The sequence below is a fragment of the Balaenoptera acutorostrata genome, chromosome 3 (genome assembly GCF_949987535.1).
Source record: "Balaenoptera acutorostrata chromosome 3, mBalAcu1.1, whole genome shotgun sequence".
NCBI classification, from domain to species: Eukaryota; Metazoa; Chordata; class Mammalia; order Artiodactyla; family Balaenopteridae; genus Balaenoptera; species Balaenoptera acutorostrata.
In genome coordinates, this window is record NC_080066.1 from 6,003,971 (window position 1) to 6,027,532 (window position 23,562).

At 39.3% G+C, this 23,562-nt stretch overlaps 1 protein-coding gene and 1 long non-coding RNA gene across 2 annotated transcripts in view; one reads left to right on the forward strand and one right to left on the reverse strand.

Moving 5' to 3' along the window:
* PTER (phosphotriesterase related) overlaps positions 1–23,562 on the reverse strand; it is a 67,564-nt gene that overhangs the window by 19,125 nt on the left and 24,877 nt on the right. The window contains exons 2-3 of the mRNA XM_007196416.2: positions 10,132–10,603; positions 8,373–8,638 (exon numbers count right to left, since the gene is read on the reverse strand). Coding sequence (XP_007196478.2) covers positions 8,373–8,638; positions 10,132–10,563 — 698 coding nt within the window. The 5' untranslated portion in view covers positions 10,564–10,603. The remainder of the gene's footprint in view (positions 1–8,372; positions 8,639–10,131; positions 10,604–23,562) is intronic.
* Positions 1–23,562, forward strand: part of LOC130707686 (uncharacterized) — an 80,124-nt gene that overhangs the window by 10,631 nt on the left and 45,931 nt on the right. The window lies entirely within an intron of this gene.

A 23,562-nucleotide genomic window follows, 5' to 3' on the forward strand; every position in this document is an offset into this window, starting at 1 on the left:
TGGCAAAAAGACTCTCCATGGGTTATCTTCTTCAATCCCGTATACCCTGTATCAAACCAGGGGCAGAGGCAGTGCTGTGGTTATCTGCCACCTGGAAATGTGGCTAGGGTTTTAACAGGTAGTCAAGTTTTAATACGTGATTAAAAGGCATAAAGCCTTTGTGGATTAAAAGCCCAAACAGGAACACATAAGTGCTGGTGTTCTTTTTCGACAAATGTTGACTTTGGGCGGCTATAACTGTCAAGGGCAGCCCCCTACAATGTTCCCTAGGGTTACATCCACCGCGGTCCACAGGCACTTCCACAGGCCTGTATTTCTTAAAGAGAACAGATGGTTAGGGGAGGGGCCCAGACACAGAAGCAGATTTATCTTGTCAGGCTGTTCTCTCCAGGCAAATGACCTGAAGCAGGTCACAAGTGGTCACATGACAACAGTGTAGTGCAGAGGTGTCCTAAGGTGCTGGCCATTCGTTAACTCTTCCCTCTCAGGGTCTCAACTGCTTCTTTTGGATAGGCATAGAGCAGTTTCGTTGTTGTTGTTTTATGTGTGTGTGCATGTATTTTAAGGTAAAATGCCTTATTATGAATGCTAGTGGAGATTTGTATATCTTTAAAAATATTTAATTGTTGGTACTTCCCTGGTGGCGCAGTGGATAAGACTCCGCGCTCCCAAGGCAGGGGGCCTGGGTTCAATCCCTGGTCAGGAAACCAGACCCCACGTGCACGCTGCAACTGAGAGTTCACATGCCACAACTAAGGAGCCCGCGTGCCGCAACTAAGGAGCCCTGGAGGCGCAACTAAGGAGCCCACCTGCCACAACTAAGACCCGGTGCAATCAAATAAATAAATTTTTTAAAAAAGATTAGAAAAACTTTTAAAAAATTTAATTGCATCAATGGCTTGTGGACACCTGGAGATATTTTATTTTGTATTCTCAAATGATAGAAATCCTACCTTTAGGGGGATGAATGAACAGTTTTACAGGTAGTCAAGGCTGAGCGGCAGTCCAGCTAGAAAGCCCAGTGTCCTAAAAAGAGCTGCAGGACAGAGCCAGCATTTACCTTGCTACCCACAGTCACAGCAGCCTGTGGGTTCAGAACCTTCTCTTTCAAGCCTAAAAATTCCTGTTGCTGTTTTCCTGGAGGCCTTGTTTTCAGGATGCTCTTCTTTTTGTGCGTTGTATGTGCATTCTGTTGCATGAAATACATGTTCTTTTGTGATTTGTCCCCATTATAGAAGCTGAAGTCCTTGCCCTTTCAGCACAGGTCAGATTGTGTGTGCAGCCCAGCAGACCTCAGAGAGTCTGTGAAAGGCTGACCTAGTCAAACGCCAGCCTAGCAACTGTCTTGCTGTGAACACTCACACTAAAAAGCTAAAGTTGCCTGCCTCTGCCTCCCTGAATTTTTTTTTTCTGTTACTTTATTTGGTTTGTTTTTCCAAATGCACTCCTTTTTCGAAGGCCATTTTCCCTAGTTGCCTGTCCTCTGAAATGTTCATACTTCTAGGTATAGTATCTCAGGCCTGGAACCCTGAATAATCCATAATATAGGGACAGAATGGGTGGCTGTTCTAGAATTGGTCTCAGGATTTTCTAGGATGCTCTGAGTTTGTCTGATGTCAGGTCAAGCTCTCCATTCCATCCTGGGCCATTTTAAAAGGAGGCATTGAAATGGCAGCCAATGAATCTCAGATACTGTAGCTTTACTGTTTAAAAGAAAATACATATACTTATGTGTATATACATTTTATGTACCTATACATGTTGTTTGATTTTATGAGGAAGGAGTAAACATATATATGTATATATATACATACACACACACACACACACACACACACACACACACGTAGAGTTTGATTTTATGAACAAGGAAGTCCTACTGTTGTAGAAGTTAATGCTTATTTCACAATTTTCAATGAAAGGTTATGTTCTATTAATGCCAGGCCTCATTTTCTCACTTACCTACATGTCTAAATGTAAACAAATAGTTAGAAAGATTCTTCTTTAAGAATTAGCATGAGCCAGTTCAAGCAGTAGGGCAGGCTAAACGTTCACAGGATACCTTGCCAACATAGTACATGTAAAATAATGAATAAAATGAAAGGGGGGCTTCCCTGGTGGCACAGTGGTTAAGAATCCGCCTGCCAATGCAGGGGACATGGGTTCAAGCCCTGGTCTGGGAGGATCCCACATGCCGCGGAGCAACTGGGTCCGTGAGCCACAACTACTGAGCCTGCGCGTCTGGAGCCTGTGCTCCGCAACAAGAGAGGCCGCGATAGTGACAGGCCTGTGCACCGCGATGAAGAGTGGACTCCGCTCGCCACAACTAGAGAAAGCCCTCGCACAGAAACGAAGAAACAACACAGCCATAAATAAATAAATAAATAAATAAATAAATAAAATATTTTAAAAAACCCAATTGTTAAAAAAAAGAAAAAAAAAATGAAAGGGGACAAAATATCATATTTTTAAATGCCTGGCTAAGCTGGTAGGAAAGTAAAGGACTTGTTCAGGGGGCAGAAACAAAAGAGAGAGCAGAGAAAATAAGGAGTAAGGGGTGACCTAGAGCTGCCGTTTGCCTGTTTATTTTTTTATTGAGGTATAATTGATGTACAATATTATGTAAGTTTCTGGTATACAACATAGTGATTCACAATTTTTAAAGCTTATATTCCATTTGTAGTTATTATAAAATATTGACTATATTCCCTGTGTTGTACAATATATCCTTGTGGCTTATTTATTTTATACATAGTAGTTTGTACCTCTTAAGCCCCTTCTGCTATCTTGCCCCTCCCCCCCCCCCTCCTCACTGGTAACCACTAGTTTGTTCTCTATATCTGTGAGTCTGTTTCCTCTTTTGTTATATTCACTAGTTTGTTGTATTTTTTAGGTTCCACATATAAGTGATATCATACAGTATTTGTCTTTCTCTGTCTATTTCATTAGCATAATACCCTCCAGATCTATCCATGTTGTTGCAAATGGCAAAATTTCATTCTTTTTTACGGTTGAGTAGTATTCCATTGTTTATAGACACCACATCTTCTTTATCCATTTATCTGTTGATGGGCACTTAGGTTGCTTCCGTATCTTGGCAATTGTAAATGCTGCTGCTGTGGACATTGCAGTGCATGTATCTTTTTGAATCAGTGTTTTTGGCTTTTTTGGATATATATCTAGGAGTGAAATTGCTGGGTCATATACTAGTTCTATTTTTAGTTTTTTGAGAAACCTCCATACTGTTTTCCACATGACTGAACCAACTTACACTCCCACCAACAGTGCACAAGGGTTCCCTTTTCTCCACATCCTCACCAACATTTGTTATTTGTGTTCTTTTTGATGGTGGCCATTCTGACAGGTGTGGGGTGATATCTCATTGTGGTTTTAATTTGCATTTTCCTGATGATTAACGATACTGAGCATCTTTTCATGACCATCTGTATGTCTTCTTTGGAAAAATGTCTATTCAGGTCTTCTGCCCATTTTGTAATTGCAGGTCTTCTGCCCATTTTGTAATTGGGTTGTTTGTTTTTTTGATGCCTGGGGGGTTTTAAAGGATGAAGTGAGAAAGAACTGGGGCTGAATAGAAATAAATCAGAGACATAGCCTCTGCCAGCACATGAAGGGAGTACTCCTCTCACTCAAAAACAACACCCATGTGGCTGGACTCAGTGCAAATCTGGCCCACAGAAGGAGTCTTTGGAGATTATATGTCTTCCTCAGTCTTGTCTTCTGGTGGAGGGGAGGCAGTTGGGAAAAAAGTCTTCCATGAGAATCTATAACCACAAACCTGCACTTACTGAGTTTAGGGGCCAGAATTCATAGCACCTGTGTGGTTCTAAAACCCTCAAATGCTTAAACAGTCACAAAAAGATAAATACGGTATGATTCCACTTGTATGAGGTACCTGTAGTCACATTCGTAGAGACAGACAATCGAATGGCGGTTGCCGTGGGCCAGGGGTGGGGGGTTGGGAAGTTGATATTCCGTGGCTATAGAGTTTCAGTTGTGCAAATGAAGAGAGTTCTAGATATCAGTTGCCCAACAATGTGAATATACTGAACACAACCAAACTTGACACTTCAAAGTGGTTAAGATGGTAAATTTTATGTTATGTGTATTTTACCATAGTAAAAATTGTCTTTTAATTTTTAAAAATTTAAAGTAGTCTCAGGTTGGTAATGCCCCCTGACTGCCTATAAGAAACAAACATAGCAAAACAAAAGGCCAGGAAAAAACCCTCCAACCCAGGATTTGTAATAATTTCCAAGGAATCTAAGATCACAGTAATATTTTACAAGGAAATAATGAATGAGGGCCAGAAGAACCAACAAACTATACGCTCAGAATGAAAAGACAGTGGGAATTAGATTTATTAAGTACAAGGTTAACATTGTATGCTTAATTTTTTTTTTAAAGATGAAGCTGAAAGCATGTTGAAGGAAAAAGAAATTATCAAAATTAACCAAGGAGATTTGAAAAGTAACCAAATAGAACTTACAGAAGAAAAAATAAAAACTATAGTTCTTAATATTATAAACCAAATTGATAGACTAAGCAGCAGATTGATTCCACTGGAGAGAGAAGGAGTAAATAGGAAGATGGAACTGAAGAAATTACAGCTCAAAGATGCAAATGGATGGAAGTATGAAGTGCAGGTAGTAAGATCCTACCTATATCAACTTATAGTTTACAATGTGAATAATCTGGAAATATGGATGAAGCAATATTTGAAGAGACAATGGCTGAGGTTTTCCAGAAACAATGAAAAATACCCTTCTACTGAGGAATTCCAAGCATACAAAATAAAAAAGAAATTCACACTGAGACAGATCATAGGGAAAATACAGAATACCAGAGACAAAGATGCTAAAAGTCATCAGAAAAAAAAAGACAGGTTACTTCAAAGGAAGCACAATTACTTTGAGTTGATATAACAGCAATAATACATGTCAGATAAAAATGGAAAGGGCTTGGAAAGAATAACTTTTAAATAGAATTATCTATTCTAAGTCACTATTATAAATTATCTATTATATTAAATGATCTCTTATGAATGAAGGAATAAATGCAGACACATGAAATCTAAGCATTTATTACCAAAACAGACCCTCAGTAAAGGAACTTCAAATGATGTACCTCAGGAAATAAGTGATAATTTAAGGATAAAGATCTGAGATGTGAGAGAAAATGATAAGCAAAGCAAAAAAGCAAAAAAGTTAATCTAAATCTACATTAACCATGTTTTTTAATAATAAAATAATGTCTAATCACTGGGATTAAAAAAAATCAGGTAGGGAATTCCCTGGCAGTCCAGTGGTTAGGACTCCACGCTTTCACTGCCAAGGGCCTGGGTTCAGTCCCCGGTCGGGGAACTAGGATCCCACAAGCCGTGCGGTGTGGCCAAAAACAAAAAAAATCAGGTAGACCCCACATCCTGGAAAATATAGCCTATGACTTAGATGGTGAGTAATTGAGGTTTCTAAAGTTCTTGTATTACTAGGAAGGAAGGAAGGTAAAAATGTTTACTGTATTTTAAAATGTTTAAATTTGATGTGTTAAATATACATGTTAAATTTTCTACTATAACTACTAATAGGATATAAATTGTACACATACCTTCCAAAGAAGTAAAGAGGAAAAATAGAATATGGAGGTGGAAAAAAAACCAATAAAAAGAAATCAAGAAATTTTAACAATAACTATGACAAAAAAAATGAAATAAGCATATCAGTAAACATAGTCAATGTAAATAAACTGAATTTAGCATATAAAAAAAGAGAATGGGTAAAACTCCAAACCCAGCCATATGCTTTTTATACAAGACACATGTAAATTATAAAGACAAACACAAAAAGATTGGTACAGTCACATTAACATCAGATAAAACAGCTTTTAAAACACTAGTACTGGGCTTCCCTGCTGGCGCAGTGCTTAAGAATGCTCCTGCCAATGCAGGGGACACAGGTTCGAGCCCTGGTCCGGGAAGATCCCACATGCCATGGAGCAACTGAGCCCGTGCACCACAACTACTGAGCCTGTGCTCTAGAGCCCGCAAGCCACAACTACTGAGCCTGCGTGCCACAACTACTGAAGCCCGTGTGCCTAGAGCCCATGCTCCACAACAAGAGAAGCCACCACAATGAGAAGCCCGCGCACCTCAACGAAGAGTTGCCCCCGCTCACCTCAACTAGAGAAAGCTCACATGCAGCAATGAAGACCCAACGCAGCCAAAAATAAATAGAATAAATAAATTTATTAAAAAAATAAAAATAAAAAAAATAAAACACTAGTACTTACATTGCGAGATAAAGCAGCTCCATATATGTTGATATAAGTTTCAGTTCATCAGGAAGATATAATAATTTGTATGCATGTGATAACATAGCTTCAAAATATATGAAGCGAAAACTGAAATATGTACAATCAGAAACTAAAAATCCACCATGAGAGATTTTAATATACTTCTCATAGTAACCAATAGATCAAGCAGTCAAAAAATCAGTAGAAATGTAGAATATTTGAACACCATGATTAACAACTGTAGTCTAAGGGGTATATAGAGAGGATTTATATAATAACAGCAGAATGCAATGTTTTCAAGAACTTAATAAATGTTTTTTAATTTTTAAAATATATATTATCTATACTCTTTTGTATGCCTGATATACTTCACACTGTTTAAAAAGAATCAAAAATCATCCTTACTGATTAAATGTGCTACATATATTCCATATCATACAAAAGTATATTATCAAATACATTATTTTACATTCAAATGAAGCTACCCAAGATTTCATAGCAAATGGTAGAGGCAAGATTTAAAAGCACATGTCTCTGGGTCCAAAGATTCTGTTCTTCACACTGCGATGCACTACCTCTGTGACCAGTATCCAGAAACATCCCTCTGTTTTATCAGTACAACCAGAAGATTCCTGAAGATAGCCAAGTATTGATCTCAATAGCAACCCAGCTGCCAGGACAACTGCCTTTACCTTGACGTCCCTCAGGTTCCCCGTTAACACTGGCTTCTCTGTTCTGCCACAATTATAATATGTTTTATTTTTTCTCTGCACAGGATTTTACAGTATTTTTATTAAGATGAAGCATTTTACCAATACGTTCTGTAGGAGCATTAGTTTATTAAATAGCAGACTGTCAGGTCTGATGGTCAGGATTTATCAGTCTGCTAATATGGCTGTCTTCCACTTTGCAAGATAGAAGTTGTAACGTATTATTAGTCTCATCGGTACTGTGTTAATTCTTTCATCAATTCAATGTAAAGGCCGATGTCTAGCCTTGGCAGAATTGTTAGGCTTCTTCATACAAATAACTGCAGCCAACGTCTGTTTACATAGTCAGTTATTTTGCTGAGCCCTACAGGTCTAATACAATATGAGGGGGTTGAGTGGTGGACCTCAGAAAGACATGTCCATGTTTCAGCCCTCTGAATCTCTGAAAGTGACCCTATTTGGAAAAAGGGTCTTTGCAGACATAATCACATTAAGGATCTTGAGATGAGATCATTCTGGATGATCTGGGTGGGCACTAAATCTAATGGCAAGTGTCCTCATAAGAAGCAAAAGAGGAGACACAGACAGGCAGGAGGAGGCCATGTGAAGACAGCAGAAATTGAAGTTAGGCTACAAGCCAAGGAAAGCCTGGAACAAGCAGCCACTGGAAGAGGCAAGGAACGCTCCTCCTGTAGATCCTTGGAGGAAGCGCAGCCCTGCCAACACCTTGATTTCAGACTTCTGGCCTCCAGAGCTGTCAGAGAATACATTTCTATTGTTTGAGGCCTCCCAGTTTCTTATAATTTGTTGCAGAAGCCATAGGAAACTAAGACATAATACCGCCAAACAAATAATATACGTATTACTATTATTTTTTTAGCCGTGCATTTTCCAAAATTAAGATGATTCAAACCACCAGTCACAACAACACACCTCAACATTTCTATGTGTGTGTTTATTCTCAGGGTGAAAGCCATTCAATTCCCCTTCCCTTTATATTTGCAGATAAATTTATCACTCTTAACTTCTGGCAAATACTGAGCATGTGGAATTGGCACCAACTGTGACCTCATACCCTGAGACAAAGTGGTGACACCAACTGTGAAGCATTATGAAGGATTAAGTAAATTAAAAGAAATGCCTTATGCAAAATACCTAGGATACTGACACAGGGTAGGGACACAAAAATGGCATTGGTGATTTTTATTAACGTCTGTGGTAAAACTTTATATATACTATCTTCCAAGTAGTTAGTAGTTTTTTTCTAGTGCTTTACTGATCTGATGATTTTACTTATTTGATCATTCATGAATCTTGTGATGGTTCGCACTAATTGGTAGATGGTCTGCTTACCTATCAAGGTGTGACATAACTGTTTTGGAGATGTCTGCTCCAGCTTCTTGCAGCACTCGGATAATCTGAAATGGTGCACTTCGATTCCTTCCAGGGTGAATAATAACAGGACAGCCAAGCTTAGTCTGAGCATGAGCTGTTGCCTGTAGAACCTTTCTTTCACTCTCAGTCAGAGGCCAGGAGCAACCAATTTCCCCAATAACGCCACACTTGATACTGGTTCCATCAGCTCCATGGAGAATTTCATTAACAAGGACATCAGTAAGCTAAGGAAGAGAATGAAAATTGATAGACTGGATTTTATCAACATAGAGTCACCACAGTATGTGAATGAATTTCGTCATTCAGTCACTCATTCTTTTAAAAATGTATCCAACGTTCATTCAGTTAGTATTGGTCAATGAGAAAGGCATTTTACTGACCAAACCTCAAATTCAACAAGTTACTGTAAAAGAATTTGAAAAAGAATCGATAAATGTATATGTATTACTGAATCACTTTGCTGTACACCTGAAACTAACACAATATTGTTAATCAACTCTACTCCAATATAAAATACAAATTTTTTTAAAAATCAAAAAAACAAGTTAGTCTAAATCAAAGAGTCCATAGTAACTTGCTGTGATTATTTACCAAGAAATTCATGGCTTCAGGAGGCTGCAGGGGGGAAAGTGACTTAATGAGAGTACATTCATTGTACATTCGTTCATTGAGATAAAAATCTGTATTTTAACCTAAGGGGCATCCAGAATGTAAAAAGACTGCCTCTGAATCTGTGTCAACTGTAGCAAGTAATTCTTTAATTTTCTCTTATTCATTCTGTCCTTTATCCTATACAGCAAAGCAGATTCACAGCACACAATACTAAGATGGTATTTGGGGGCTCATATTTATATTGAGTGGTTAGAAGAATGTATAATCCCTGATATCAGGATAGTCTTCAAATAATATAAATGTATAAGAAGGGAAAGACCTGACTGGAAAAAAAAATGCGGATAAAATTTTGAAATATTAAGTATTTTAAAGATTAACTGACTCTTTGCAAAGACTGCAGCTGACATTCTATGCCTATGAAACAGGCAATGGAAGATACATATAAATATATACATATATGTGTAAACACACATCTAAATGTATATTATATGTATGTATAGAAGAAGAGCACACACACATACAAAAAAGCTTTGTGGCTTATCCTTTCTTTCTGTCCCTGAAAGATTTACTTTTCCTCCTGCCCGTTCTTGCTTAAGATCATATTATGACAAAAACAGGAAAATGGATTTTCTTCTACCCCTCCTGGTTTGTAAAAGGAGAAGGAAACATACTCGCAACTGTGCCAAGTCTCTGCCTGCCAGGTTTCACCCGACAGCGAATTTTTATTGCTGGTTATCATAAAATCCAGAAAGGAAACTGAGGTTGCATAACTGAAGCTTCTAATGGAAAACTGAGGTTTACACACAGACTGAGCCACCGCTACCGCGCACCATGATACACATGAATCTAAGTATTAACCCGTTGGGTTTTCCGGTGACCAGTGCATTAAGATCTCCTTCCTGGATGCTTTTTCTTTATGAAATGAAATGTTCCTAATTTAGGTCCCATTGACAGATGCCTTTGCTAGCTAGCAAATTTCTACAGCATGCCTCTGAGCCAGTGACATTTCCAAATTTAGATGACACGTAGGGATAATCCACGTTGTGAAGTTCTGATGATTCTGATTTTACACGCAAATATTGTCCAAGAAATTAGGGCTTTTTACCTGCTCCACTGACATGGCTCTGGTCTCTGAAGAGTGAGTTGCATCCACATAAAACCCAGCTCCGGATATGATGTGGACACCAGTCTCCTCTGCAAGCCGCTTCAAGGTCTGCACATCTCGGCTGATCCCCGTGGTTGTATTTTCCACCAAAGCTCCTCCACCTTTGGCTTTAAAATCCAACAACTCTTCCTTGACGGCTTCCGTCTCCTGATTCAACTGCAGATTCTCTCTATGGGAATAAGGGTTTTTCTGGATCCAAAATAAATTTTTCATTGTAATAGGTTCATTGGAGATCACTTCATGGCACGGAGGCGGTGGGTAGTACGAGCAGTCAAAAGTCATTGTCAGATGCTCGTGGGTCAGGGTGCGGCCCAGTTTGCTTGGCTCCACAAGGCCCAGAACAGTTTGGACTTTCCCACTTAAGGAAGACATTTCTGATGGGACCAGGAGATGCTCTAAAAAAGAGTGTTTTCTGGAAAAAAGAAAAGTGGAATCAGAAAATTTAACACACACATAAATTCTGTCCATAGGGGATGTGAGGCTGTGAACGTATACCAGTATAAGAGAGAGAATCAATGAGACTAGAGATACGACCTCACTTATCATCCTGCCAAAGTCAGAGTCTGCTGCTTGTAAATTGCTTAAGTTCACTGCAGCTCTAAGTGACATGCATGGCGTTAAATGTCCCCCAGCCACTTCCACTGGGACTCCTCTGCCTGATTTAATCCCAAACTCATCTACTGGAAGTATTTCTTGATATTCAGTTCACATCTTTCTTTTGCTTAATTTTACCTCATTAGTCATAGCTATGCTGCCTTGGATAATTCAAAAATAATCTCCATTAAAAAAAAAAACTCTTCATAATCAATAACTTGTCTCAAAAGCAGCCATGTATCAGAACTGTTTCATCTGCCATTTTTCAGTTAAATTAAATATACTGAAGCTAGTAATCATTCCATGACTCATTGACTATCCATGTGAACAAATTTCTGTTGAAGGTCCACCATGTAGAAATTGGATATATAAAGAGAAATACGACAAAATCTCTGACTATGACGATTTCACAGATTATTCCCCAAAAAACAGCTGGAGGGAGTACATCTACGTTTAATAATGAAAAAACAAAAACAAACAAACCTCTCCATTCTAGATGTTTTATTTCGCCTAGGGCACACCTCAGAAATACACTTCAAAAATACTGAAAAGCAAAAATTCTTAGGCGTAATGAGCGACTGTGAGTTACTGAAACTGAAGTCTGTTGTCTCTCAAAAGAGCAAATACCTCTCTGTTTATCCTCTGTTTACTTTCATTTGTGACACAAGTTAAGTGTGCACCAAGTTTCTATCAGCGACAGCAAGGACCCGATTCCAAGGCTTTTCATTTCCTAAATGAAGGAATTTCGCTTGGAAAGAAAAAAGACAATCCTGTAAGTGGTGAAGGTACATAGTCAAGGGCAAAACCACGGCCAGAGACAGTGTCCCATTGAATCACCAACCGGACACACCCAGATGGACGGTGGAAAACAATCTGCTGGGAACTGAGTAAAACAGTGTCTTTCAAAGCTTTCACATTGTTCCTTTTTTTTTTTTTTTTCCTCCTCTCCCCTCTTTTTAATTGTGGTAAGATATATATAGCATGCAATTTGCCATTTTAACAATTTTTAAATGCACAATTCAGTGGCATTAATTACATTCACAAGGTTATGCAACCATCACCAGTATCTGTTTCCAAAACTTTTTTCATCACTCCAGACAGAAACTCTGTAAACATTAAGCAATGATTCTCCATTCTTTCTTTCCCCAAGGCTCTGGTGACTACCAATTTACTTTCTGTCCCTATGAATCTACCTCTTTTAGATATTTCATTAAATATGTGTTCTTTCACATTGTTCCTTTAAAAGACATTCTGAAACCATCTTCCCCCTTTGATGGGGGGGTACATCCCTTTGATGGTCTTCTGTGACTTTCTGAGAATCAGTTTTCCCATCTGTAAATTAGGACAACAATGCACATTTCATAGGCTGCCATAAGAATTAAATTACATAGCACAGGTAAAAAGACCTGTAAAAGTGCCTGGCACCCAGCACACACCTTCAAGAAAATAGTAGCTTTGGTATGCTCGTTCTGGAAACTATTATATATGTCCTGGGTTATTTCTTTCTAGAGGAAGTGGTTGATTAGAGAAGCAATGGGTATAGGACAAGTTCGTAATAATGGGTGTAGCGCATACATCAGACAAGGTGAAAATAAATCAAGGGTGGAGAAAGAGGAATACTGAGTTACGGGGCCACTTTACATCAAGCCACTACAATGATCTGGAATGCAGGTGTTTGATATATACTAGCGTGCAATGCATAAATGATTGACTTAGACTGTTGGACAGAGAACTTTAGGACTTGTGGCTAGCATGGCCATTCATTGTTGTTTGAGGGTGCTTGTCTGCAAGCCAGGCTTCCAAAAGCTAAGTATTTCACGTGGCGGCCATAGCGGAAGAAGATCGTTATCTATTTAGAGAATCACTCTGTAGCTGCCAGTCACTTACAGAGGGCAATATCTTCCATTGATGACGTCTAGGAACTCACTGTTCGATGCCTTATTCCTTGTTACTGTAGCTAGTTCCTTCAGTTGATGAAATCAAAGTACCATTAATAAGAGACTCAATATCCCATACGGGTTCATTTGTTCTTTCCCTCCTTATGGTTGATGGTCTCACCGATGTGTTCCTGGAGAATCACCAGGGGCCAGAAACTTGGATAAACTGACAAAACACTATCACTTTGACTAGAAAAGCACCACACTGCATAGTTAATTGATATAGATTTGAAAGAGCAATGTTGGTAAGTTTCAAGCTCACAAGCTGCGAGTCTTCCTGAAAAAAACATCACCTAGGAAATGTCATCATCTCCTCTGGGAAATTCCTCTAACACTCTCAGGCGGAACTAGTTGTTGCTTCCTGTGATCACATACAATGTAACCCACACTTAAAAGATAAAAGAAGAACAAACTATAGCCAACACCACTCTATGCTAGAATGTATCTTTTAGTGGATTAAAATATGCAGGTAGATTTCCTAGTTCCTCTGCAGTGAGGGAGCCCTTTTGGGTCTATATTCACCCTGGAACTTGTTCTCTTCTCAGTCGGCAGGCAAGGGGCTATTAATGGCCCTCCTCCATAGCGAGAGTACACAGAATACAGAGGACAGTAAGTGGGCAGTAAAAGCTGCAGTGCACAACTGTGCAAACAGGAGTGACCCCCCCCCCCCAGCCCATGCAAAAAGGAGGCTTCAGGCATTTTACAGAGCATCCGTGGCAAGCTTCCACACTGCATACACCTGCACAGAAGGTAGTGGGAAAAGGGTTAGGCAGAGCTATAAACACATTGGCCACAAACTTTGTTGTACTTCAGGTATGAAATCTGAGCAGTCAGAGAGACTGAGGACAATCTACAATTACTATGACAGCCTGATCAGAGGAAACAACTCTTCCAATTCCAATGGGTATAGAATTAAAAAAAAAAAAAATAGGACATAGAAATTTAAAGAAAAAAAAAAAAGAAGAGGAACAGAATCAGAGAACAGCAGTACTGTACCACTGAGCTGGAAAGCAGAGACAATATGTAGGATTGGTCTTCTTTGAAAACATATGCATAAATGAACTTTTATAAAATGTATAGCAAATTGGCTAAATTACTGGAGTTGGGTGGTGAGTAGGTAGTTTGGGAGCAATTTTAGTTTCATTTCACTGAAATTGTGCTACAGCTGTTTCACCCTCGCCATTACTCTTAAGATCTTTTCTGTCTACCTAGGGTGAAGAGCCATTTCAATTATATTTCATATTTCAGAGAGTAGGACTTCTGGACCTCTGAATATTTTACATATGAATGTATGGAATTTCTTTAACAGCAATATACTGCCCAATTTCATAGACATAAGCCCTCTTCCTGCCCCTACATCTGCTGCACCAGGTCCTAGACCAGATTGGAGATACACGATTTATAATTTTAGAAGCAATGGTGAAATTGGCAAGTTGATGTTTGATGAATTGATTTTCAGTTCACTTGTTCAACAACTGTGTAAGTTCTAAGCTCTGTAATAAATCCCTCGGTCCATTTCACTTATAGTTGTTTCCTTTCCCTAATCAAACCCTAACGGATTAAAAAATGGGAAAGCATTTCAGAATTTTATGCAGGAGAAGATATGATCTGAATAACCTGGCAACTGTGTGGAGAATGGACAGGAGCGGGGCCAGTGTGCCTACAGAGACCAGCGGGGTGTTGCTGGAATCTGGACAAAATCCAGTGGTGGCTTAGTCTGAGCTTGATGCCAGTGGAGATGGTGAGACAGCAGAAGCAGAAAGAAGTACAACAGATGGAAGTTTCTCACTGGCCTTGCTGGTGCTATAAAAGTAGTATCCCCCAAATAAATGGGCTCCTTAGAAAAAAGTGCCATCTCATGGAAATGTGTGGGCACTTCTATTTTTTTATGGGTTACATCACACGGAACAGCAGTACTCCATAAACGCTGCACTTAAAGCTGACATTTGATTTGTGACTAAAATATTTTAAACACCGCATAATACTTTTGAAAGCTTGTTTGAATACTTCCGTCATGTGCAGGTTCAAGCCTTTGACATGCCTTCTCTCCAACAGCATCAGTCCGGTGGCTAAAAAACAGTGACACAAGGAATTTCTCCTCACACACGTCCCCACATGTCCACTTGCCCAAATATTTATGGCTAAGTGGTCCTACTGCGTGGAGATTTATAACTTTTCATATTAAACACTGTCCAAAGATCAATAGCCATGTCTGAGTAAGGAGAAAGAAATCCGACCACCTCAGTACACAGAACAATAAGGGGACCCAGCAAGCTCTTCAAACTGTGACATAAATAAAACAAAACTACTCAGAGATACAAATGAGCAACTTGTATCTGGAATTCAGAGCAAAATGGTGGGTTTCATCCCCAAGTTTTTTGGTTTTTGTTTTTTGTTTTCTATTTGACTAAGGAAGTAAGAGAGACAAACTCGGGATATTTCCAAATCTCAAACAACAAATATGAAGATGGTGGCAGAGATGTACACAGGAAGTGACATTCTTAGAAAAATGCGGTCACAGGCAGGTGTGCTTGGGAAAGATGCCCCCCTCCTCTGGCTCAGCTCTGCTCTTCCCCATCCTGTGCTCCTTGATGAGAACGGTTCATCTAAACCGCTAGGTCAAGTCATTCAAGTGATTATTAAACTCAGAAATTATGTCGGGCTCTTGACTGAAGGGACGGAGCTTGTGGCTTCGTTGACTCTTTAATTCAGTCAAACGTGTGCTAACTAGTCAACCCTTCAAGTCACACACACTGTAACTTTGGTAAATCGTACTGCTGGCTTCTTGAATCCGTTACCTGTTTAGTCAACAAACGGTAAATATTTTCTCATCAATAAAAGAAAGGGAGAGAGGAAGGATGTGGGTATAGGGGAGAAAGAGAGGGAAAAAACAACATTTCTTTCTATGGAGGTCAGAATACAATATTGCTTACTACTTATCGTAGTAACATAAGTAATAGTTGTGCAATGTTGGCAAAATGCTGCTGTCTGCAGAACTGAATGGACCTTCGTGTTTTTCTTCGTTTGAAAAGCTAAGATCTTAGCTCATCTTAGCCCTTCTTATTCTCAGAAGAAGGTTCCATACTCAGTGCTTTGAGAATGTTTGAAGAAACTTTTTGATTTTGCTAACATACAGTCCTGGAAGAGAAACATACACCAAGTTACTGGATGCAATAATTAAAACTTCTTTTTCTTCGTAAAGAACTCTCTGAGGTGAAGTTAGTTCTCAGCTTATTATAGAGGGCGTTTTTTTTCTTTCTTTCTTTCTTTCTTTCTTTCTTTCTTTTTTTTTTTTTTTTTCTTCCATGGATTCCTAGCAATAGGTTGTCTCCTGGAAACAACAATATTTTGAGCAAATTGCACAGCTGGTCCTTAACTGTATTTAGTCATTAAGAATCTTCAATTTTGTGCTAATTTTAATTCTTGGCAAATCAAATTAATGTCCTATCCACAAAATATCTATATTCCTCACACAGTTTCATTTGGGAGGCTATTCTTGAGGTGGCTTGGTTTAGTTGGAAGAATGGTCCGGTCAGAGTCAAAGCTCTTGGCTCTTCCTCTAAACAGCTGTGTGACTTTGGGCAAATAACTTAACACTCTGAGGCTGTTTTCCCATCTGTGCAATGAAGGGGTTGACCAGATGACTTCTGGATGACATCCATGCTTCTGTGATAGCCTTTAACTTGAAATGGATATTATTGACTTTCTAGAAATCATTATCAATGAAGGTTGTACTTTAAGAACAGTTTTTAAAATGTGTATTTTATACAGATATGCATATATACATACACATACATATAATAAGAGAGACAGAATGAATTTCATTCATTAAATATCAATTTCATTATTAACTATGAATAAAGGCTGTACTTTAAGAATGGTTTTTAAAATGTGTATTTTAGGGTGTTCCCTGGTGGTCCAGAGGTTAGGACTTGGCACTTTCACTGCTGTGGGCCCAGGTTCAGTCCCTGGTCAGGGAAGTAAGATCCTGCAAACCACGCAGCCAAAAAAAAAAAAAAAAAAGTACATTTTATATACATGTGAATACTTACATACATGGAGAGAGAGACAGAGAGAGAGAGAATGAATGAATGAATGAATGGATGGATGAATTTTAGCTACTTCTAAGCTTAAAAGAGCACTCTCCAAGAGGCTAGGAGGGACGGATGGTTTGAAAGAACCCTGAACTTGAAGTTCTGGCTCCAATGTTTCCTACCTGTGTAATTGTGGAAAATTTTAAAGCTTACAGTGAGTTGAGTTGATTTCCTCACTTGAAAACTGCAGTAGATCTGCCTGATCTACTGCTTTAGATTTGAAACGAAAAGCAAATAAGATGGTACCTAAAAGCATTACCTAAATTATAAAGCCCCAGACAAACGTCCTGAATTATTATTATTTGCCAAACTTTGAATTCTTTTCCAAGTATTTGCTGAGTATCCTTAGGCAAATGAACCTAAACTTGTTCTCTAAAAAAAAAAACTAACAATAAGGGGTTGGAGTTGATGAATCAAACTGAGGCTCTAATTTGCTTAGAAAGGAATTCCTTCACTTGAGGCCCATGATTTTTAGAAGCAGATTGACTGTTTCAATTGACATCACAACTCATTGGGCTTTTGGAAATGACCCACTGAAGTGATTACAGCTACAGGAGGTCCTCATTATCTACGGAGAACTGGTACTGGAAATGCCTTTTTAAATGAAGGGACTTCAAACAGTGCATTAGCTGGTCTTCATAGCTGGCTTTCGGTGAACTGTGCTTTCCAATATTCCTGTCCTGGGGCAGCCTCTTTCCAGACTGAGCTAGCCTGTGACTGGCTTTAACCAATAGAATGTGGCAGTAGTGATGCTTATGTCAGTTGGGGACCCAAGTTTTTGGAAGTAGCTTCTGCTTTTGTGCTTTGGGGAACCTTGAGCTGCAATGTAAGAAGTCTGGCTACCGTCTCGTGTGGAGAAGGAGAGACCCTAAGACGACATAGATAGTGGGAGAGGCTCCCGAGTCACCCCACTGAGCTCAGCCTTGTGGCCATGCCTGGGAAGGTACCAGACAAGTAAGTCATCTTGAACATTTGAACCCAGCCAAGATCCCACATGACTGCAGGCCCAGCTACAGCTAACCTGGCAGAGTCTGGCCAACCCACAGGATTATGATTATGGGAGATAATAAAATGGCTGTTATCTGAAACCTGTGGTTTGGGGGGATGGTTTGTTGCACAGCAATGGGTAATCAAAATGTACAGAGACCAAAGCTGAATAATAAGTCATATATTTTTTTTTTTTTTTTTTTTTTTTATTGATTGATTGATTGATCGCTATGTTGGGTCTTCGTTTCTGTGCTAGGGCTTTCTCCAGTTGTGGCAAGTGGGGGCCACTCTTCATCACGGTGCGCGGGCCTCTCACCATCGCGGCCCCTCTTGTTGCGGAGCGCAGGCTCCAGACACGCAGGCTCAGTAATTGTGGCTCACGGGCCCAGCCGCTCCGCGGCATGTGGGATCTTCCCAGACCAGGGCTCGAACCCGTGTCCCCTGCATTAGCAGGCAGACTCTCAACCACTGCGCCACCAGGGAAGCCCCTATTTTTTTTTTTTTAATAAGGGCAAGGACGTTCAGTTCTGCAGACTCTTTTTTTTTTTTTTTTTTTTTTTAACTTTTGGGTTTATTTTATTTATTTATTTATTTATTTATGGCTGTGTTGGGTCTTCGTTTCTGTGCGAGGGCTTTCTCTAGTTGTGGCAAGTGGGGGCCACTCTTCATCGCGGTGCGCGGACCTCTCACCATCGCGGCCTCTCTTGTTGCGGAGCACAGGCTCCAGACGCGCAGGCTCAGTAGTTGTGGCTCACGGGCCCAGTTGCTCTGCGGCATGTGGGATCTTCCCAGACCAGGGCTCGAACCCGTGTCCCCTGCATTGGCAGGCAGATTCTCAACCACTGCGCCACCAGGGAAGCCCAGTCATATTTAAAGGACTTGATTAAAATTTCAAATTAGAAAAATAAAATATTATAAAATAAGTCAGAATTATCAGTATGCCGTAATTGTTGGAACAAAAAATAAATTGAAGGTTGGATTTTTAAAAATTAATTGAATGTATAATTTTTTGGATGAAATTAGGTGATATGACATCCTTTACTTGACTTTTGCACCCCAGTGATGAAAAAGGTTATTTTTGCCAAAATATTTCTGAAGACTTTATCATTTTTTTTTTACCAAGGTCCTCTATTAACCACTTTTATGCTGCGTATTCTCTTTTGAAGCACTAATCCTGATACTATCCATGTTAATTTCTCCTCTTGGGTTGTTAAAAGTCTAATTCTGTCACATCCTTATTTTGGGTTTGTATGTATTATAGCATTTCTCCAATATCACTTTTCTCAATCATAACAAACTGCATCTTTTTTTTTTTTAATTTTCAATTTTACTTTGCAGTCTATTTGCATCATATCCCTTGATATTGATGACTATTTACAGCAGTCAGCAGAGTTGAAGAAAAAGATACTCAGGAAAACAGGAAACAGGAATGCTTAAATGGGAACTAGTTTTTGAATGGTCAGTTCATTAGTGCATAGATTTGGTTTATCTAAACCTCTTAATGGTGGGGACAGGCACTCATAGTGAGTATATCATAGAGTGAAATTTAAAAGTATATCCCAGCAAATGTCACATTGTACTGAATTGATCTATTAAGGGATTTGTCTCCATTTGACTAGGTGCTCTGTGTGTATGTGTGTGTGTGTGTGTGTGTGTGTGTTTGTATGTTTGTGTGTGTGTGTGTGTATAAGAGGGGAAAGGGGGAAATCTCCCTTTTATCCCCTATACTTACATAGTATCTAGCATTTGGTTTGCACCTGTGAAACTGGACTGAACTAAATAGAGTCATTTGTTTATGCCCTAATGAGTGAAAGAGCAAAAAGTTTTATCCTAAAATGAATAAAGGAAAATTTACTATAACTCTATCATTCCAATAAGATTAAAATCCCCCCCTCTTTTTGTTGAAGTTTGCAAGTGGAAAGGGCGTATAATATGTACAACTATACTCCAAATCCCAATGGATTATCCCACACATAATTACTTTTTCCTTTATATACAAACAAATGTGACAGCCTGGTTTAAATTATGCCTTCTTAGTGAGAAATGAAGACAGAAGTGGCTACGTCCATAAAATTCTCAAGCCTACAAACTAAACCGCAAGCACGATGTATTTTTTAAAAATAATTGCCAGTGGATACAACATAATGGAAAACTGTCCAAATTTCAAATAGCTGTCCAAATATCAAATAAAATACTTCTTTGGAATTGCTGCTGCCAGATAAGCTCCAAAACATGGTGGCAGAGAGGGGAGCTTGATTTCAATTTTGTGTGAACAGTGCTTAATAATAAAAGTACTTAAAACGTATACCACATTTAAGGAACCTAACTTACACTTGAAACACAACTAACCATTTGGAATTTGTCATAGATAGAAATCTAGCTTCACATTAAAAAAAAAAAAAAGCTTTCCATTCTAAATGGCAAGTGAGTCCTAAAAGTTAGCAGAAGTGGGCACATTTTTGGGGATCCAGTAGAAAGTATGAGTTGGGAGATGGTTAAAACACAGATGGCTCCTTCACTGTCTGGCTTGTGAGAGATGAGTGATAGCATAGTGAACTTGGTGACATATGGCTCTCCTATACGTAACCCTAGCAAAGTGCCAACTTGCCCAACTTTTCTGAAAAGCAGTTTAGCAATATGTAGCTAGAGTTTTTAAATGTTACAGTGCTGCTGGGGATCTGTCTTCAGGAAATATTTAGATACCTGTAAAAAATATTTATGCCCAAAGTTTTCTTTTTGGCATTATTTAGAATACTGACCAAAATATCCAATAATATAGGAATGTTTCCCTCTATGATGGAACATTATGCAAACATTCAAGTTATAGTTTCAAAAAATATTTAGGGATAGAAGAAAATGCTCATAACATGTGAAAGAAAATACAAAACTGTAAATTTATGGTGAATGTATATGGCTACGTATGAGTAGAACTTAAAATGTATTGTGTATCTTGGGCAATAGACAGTAAAGATAGATAATTTTTTTCTTCATTACAATTTAATGTTATGTTCCAGTTTTTTAATGTATATCTCTTTCATTTATATCATTAAAAGGGAGTAAAATGAGAAAAGGTCCATCTTACCAGTGTAAACCTATCCTATTGTATGCCTATACTGTTGTCACCTGTAAAATAATAGAGTATAGATTTTGGTTTTTTTATTTATTTATTTTTATTGAAGTATAGTTGATTTACAATGTTGTATTAGTTCCTGGTGTACAGCAAAGTGATTCAGTTATACATATATATGTATATTCTTTTTCATATTTTTTCCATTATGGTTTATTACAGGATATTGAATATAGTTCCCAGTGCTATATAGTAGGACCTTGTTGTTTATCCATTCTATATATAATAGTTTGCATTTGCTGATCCTAAACTCCCAATCCAACCCTCCCCCTTCCCCCCTCCCTCTTGGCAACCACAAGTCTCTATGTCTGTGAGTCTGTTTGTTTTGTAGGTAAGTTCATTTGTTCATTTGTGTCATATTTTAGATTCCACGTATAAGTGATATCATATGGTATTTGTCTTTCTCTGACTTACTTCACTTAGTATGATAATCTCTAGGTCCATCCATGTTGCTGCAAATGGCATTATTTCATAGAATATAGATTTTGAATCCTCAGCTAAGACACACAAAGATTTATTAACTCAAGAGCTATTTCAGATTCTTCTTTATTATCACAGAATTGCTAATTGCCAGTCAAGCCTGAGATTTGATATTGTTCATGTGCAAATACTTCTGATCAAATTACATGCCGTTGCAATGGCTATGGTTCGCTTTGATTACATTCAAGCTCTTTGACCGAGCCCTTCATGGATTGCACTTGACTCTCGTTGAAGTCCTGGAGCCCAATGAGAATTTTGGAAAAGCTTCAGCAGCCTGAATAAATGTTATCACAGTCAAGCCACTCAAGGACCACAATCCCACTATGGAATACACTCCTTTGTGTGGTTAGGGATGCAGATGGGGGGGTAGTCAATGAGTCATTTCATAGGATATGTCAGAAATTATGAAGAATGGGTCATCATTTATTTATAAGTGAAAAAGAGGGATCAAACGATATAAATTTTAAGTAAAGATAAACCATATAAGGGCAAAACCATAAAATAATCTTTTTTCAAGGAAGGTTGACAGCCTTTGACAGGTTAGCAGAAAAACAAAAAGATGAAATAAACATAGTTATCTATCCACTGGGTCCCCCTCCAACTTGTTCTCCATAGACTAGGGATCCTGATAAAACATAGATTTGATCATTTCTGTCCCTCCTTCAAAATCCCCTAGAAGTTTCCCATTGCCCTTGGGATACAGTCCAAAATACTTGGCATAAGCTATAAAGCATGGCATGATCTGGTTCCTTCTCCAATCATTTCACTCCACTCTACCCTTTCTCCCTGACCCCTCTCCTCCCTGGCCTTTCAGTTACTCAAAAATGCCAGCCTCTTCAACTCAAGATCTTCCTACAGACTCTAAAGTTTGTGTTGTTTTCTCCCCCACTGATTTTGTGGCTAAATTCTCAACTCAGTGTCATTTCCTTAGAAGCTTTCTCTATTTTCAAGCTTGTGTGGTCCTGAGGGCATCTGACTTGGTCCTAAGTACATTCTCCTTGCCTGCGCCTGCCCCCTTGTCACAATGCACTTCAGGTACCTTCTCCCATAGCCCCATTCGCCTCTCTGCAGAAACCTCCACAAACTAACCCTTTCACATCCAGCTTCTCCATCCTTTTAAAAAAAGCCAGTTATCATAGATTCCATAAATATTTCTTGAGCATCCCTTAAGTGTAAGATCCTGTGCTTGGCAGGTAGAGCCTATGGGAGATACTCAACATGCTTGCACCTGTCTCAAGGTCTCTGAATGTGTTTCTGCCTCTTTTTTTCTGAGCTAACAAATCCCACCTACTCCCACTCCGCCTCCTCAACCCTTTTCCTATCCTGGCTGATTTGTACTAGGCCTTCAGGATGGGGCTTTGGCATCATTTCTTTCTTTCTTTCTTTCTTTTTAAAGGACCTTGAAATGCTGAAAATGACAACCCTTTTTTTTAAAGTATTTTTTTAATTTTTTAATTTATTTTTGGCTGCCTCGGGTCTTATTTGCGGCACCTTTGTTGAGGCATGCGGGATCTTTCGTTGTGGCGCACGGGCTTCTTTCTAATTGTGGCATGCAGGTGTTCTCTAGTCGTGGCACACAGGCTCCAGGGCACGTGGGCTCTGTAGTTTGCGGCACACGGGCTCTACTTGAGGCGCACGAGCTCAGTAGTTGTGGCGCACGGGCTTAGTTGCCCCGCAGCGTGTGGGACCTTAGTTCCCTGACCAGGGGTTGAACCCGCGTCCCCTGCATTGGAAGGAGGATTCTTTTTTTTTTTTTTTTAATTTTTATTTATTTTTGGCTGTGTTGGGTCTTCGTTTCTGTGCGAGGGCTTTCTCTAGTTGTGGCAAGTGGGGGCCACTCTTCATCACGGTGCGCGGGCCTCTCACTATCGCGGCCTCTCTTGTTGCAGAGCACAGGCTCCAGACGCGCAGGCTCAGTAATTGTGGCTCACGGGCCCAGTTGCTCCGTGGCATGTGGGATCTTCCCAGACCAGGGCTCGAACCCATGTCCCCCGCATTAGCAGGCAGATTCTCAACCACTGCGCCACCAGGGAAGCCCCTGGAAGGAGGATTCTTTACCACTGGACCACCAGGGAAGTTCCTTGGCATCATTTCTAACTGGAAGGTTTTCATGATGTTCCTCCTTGTTGCTCAAGCATTCTGGATAAGATGC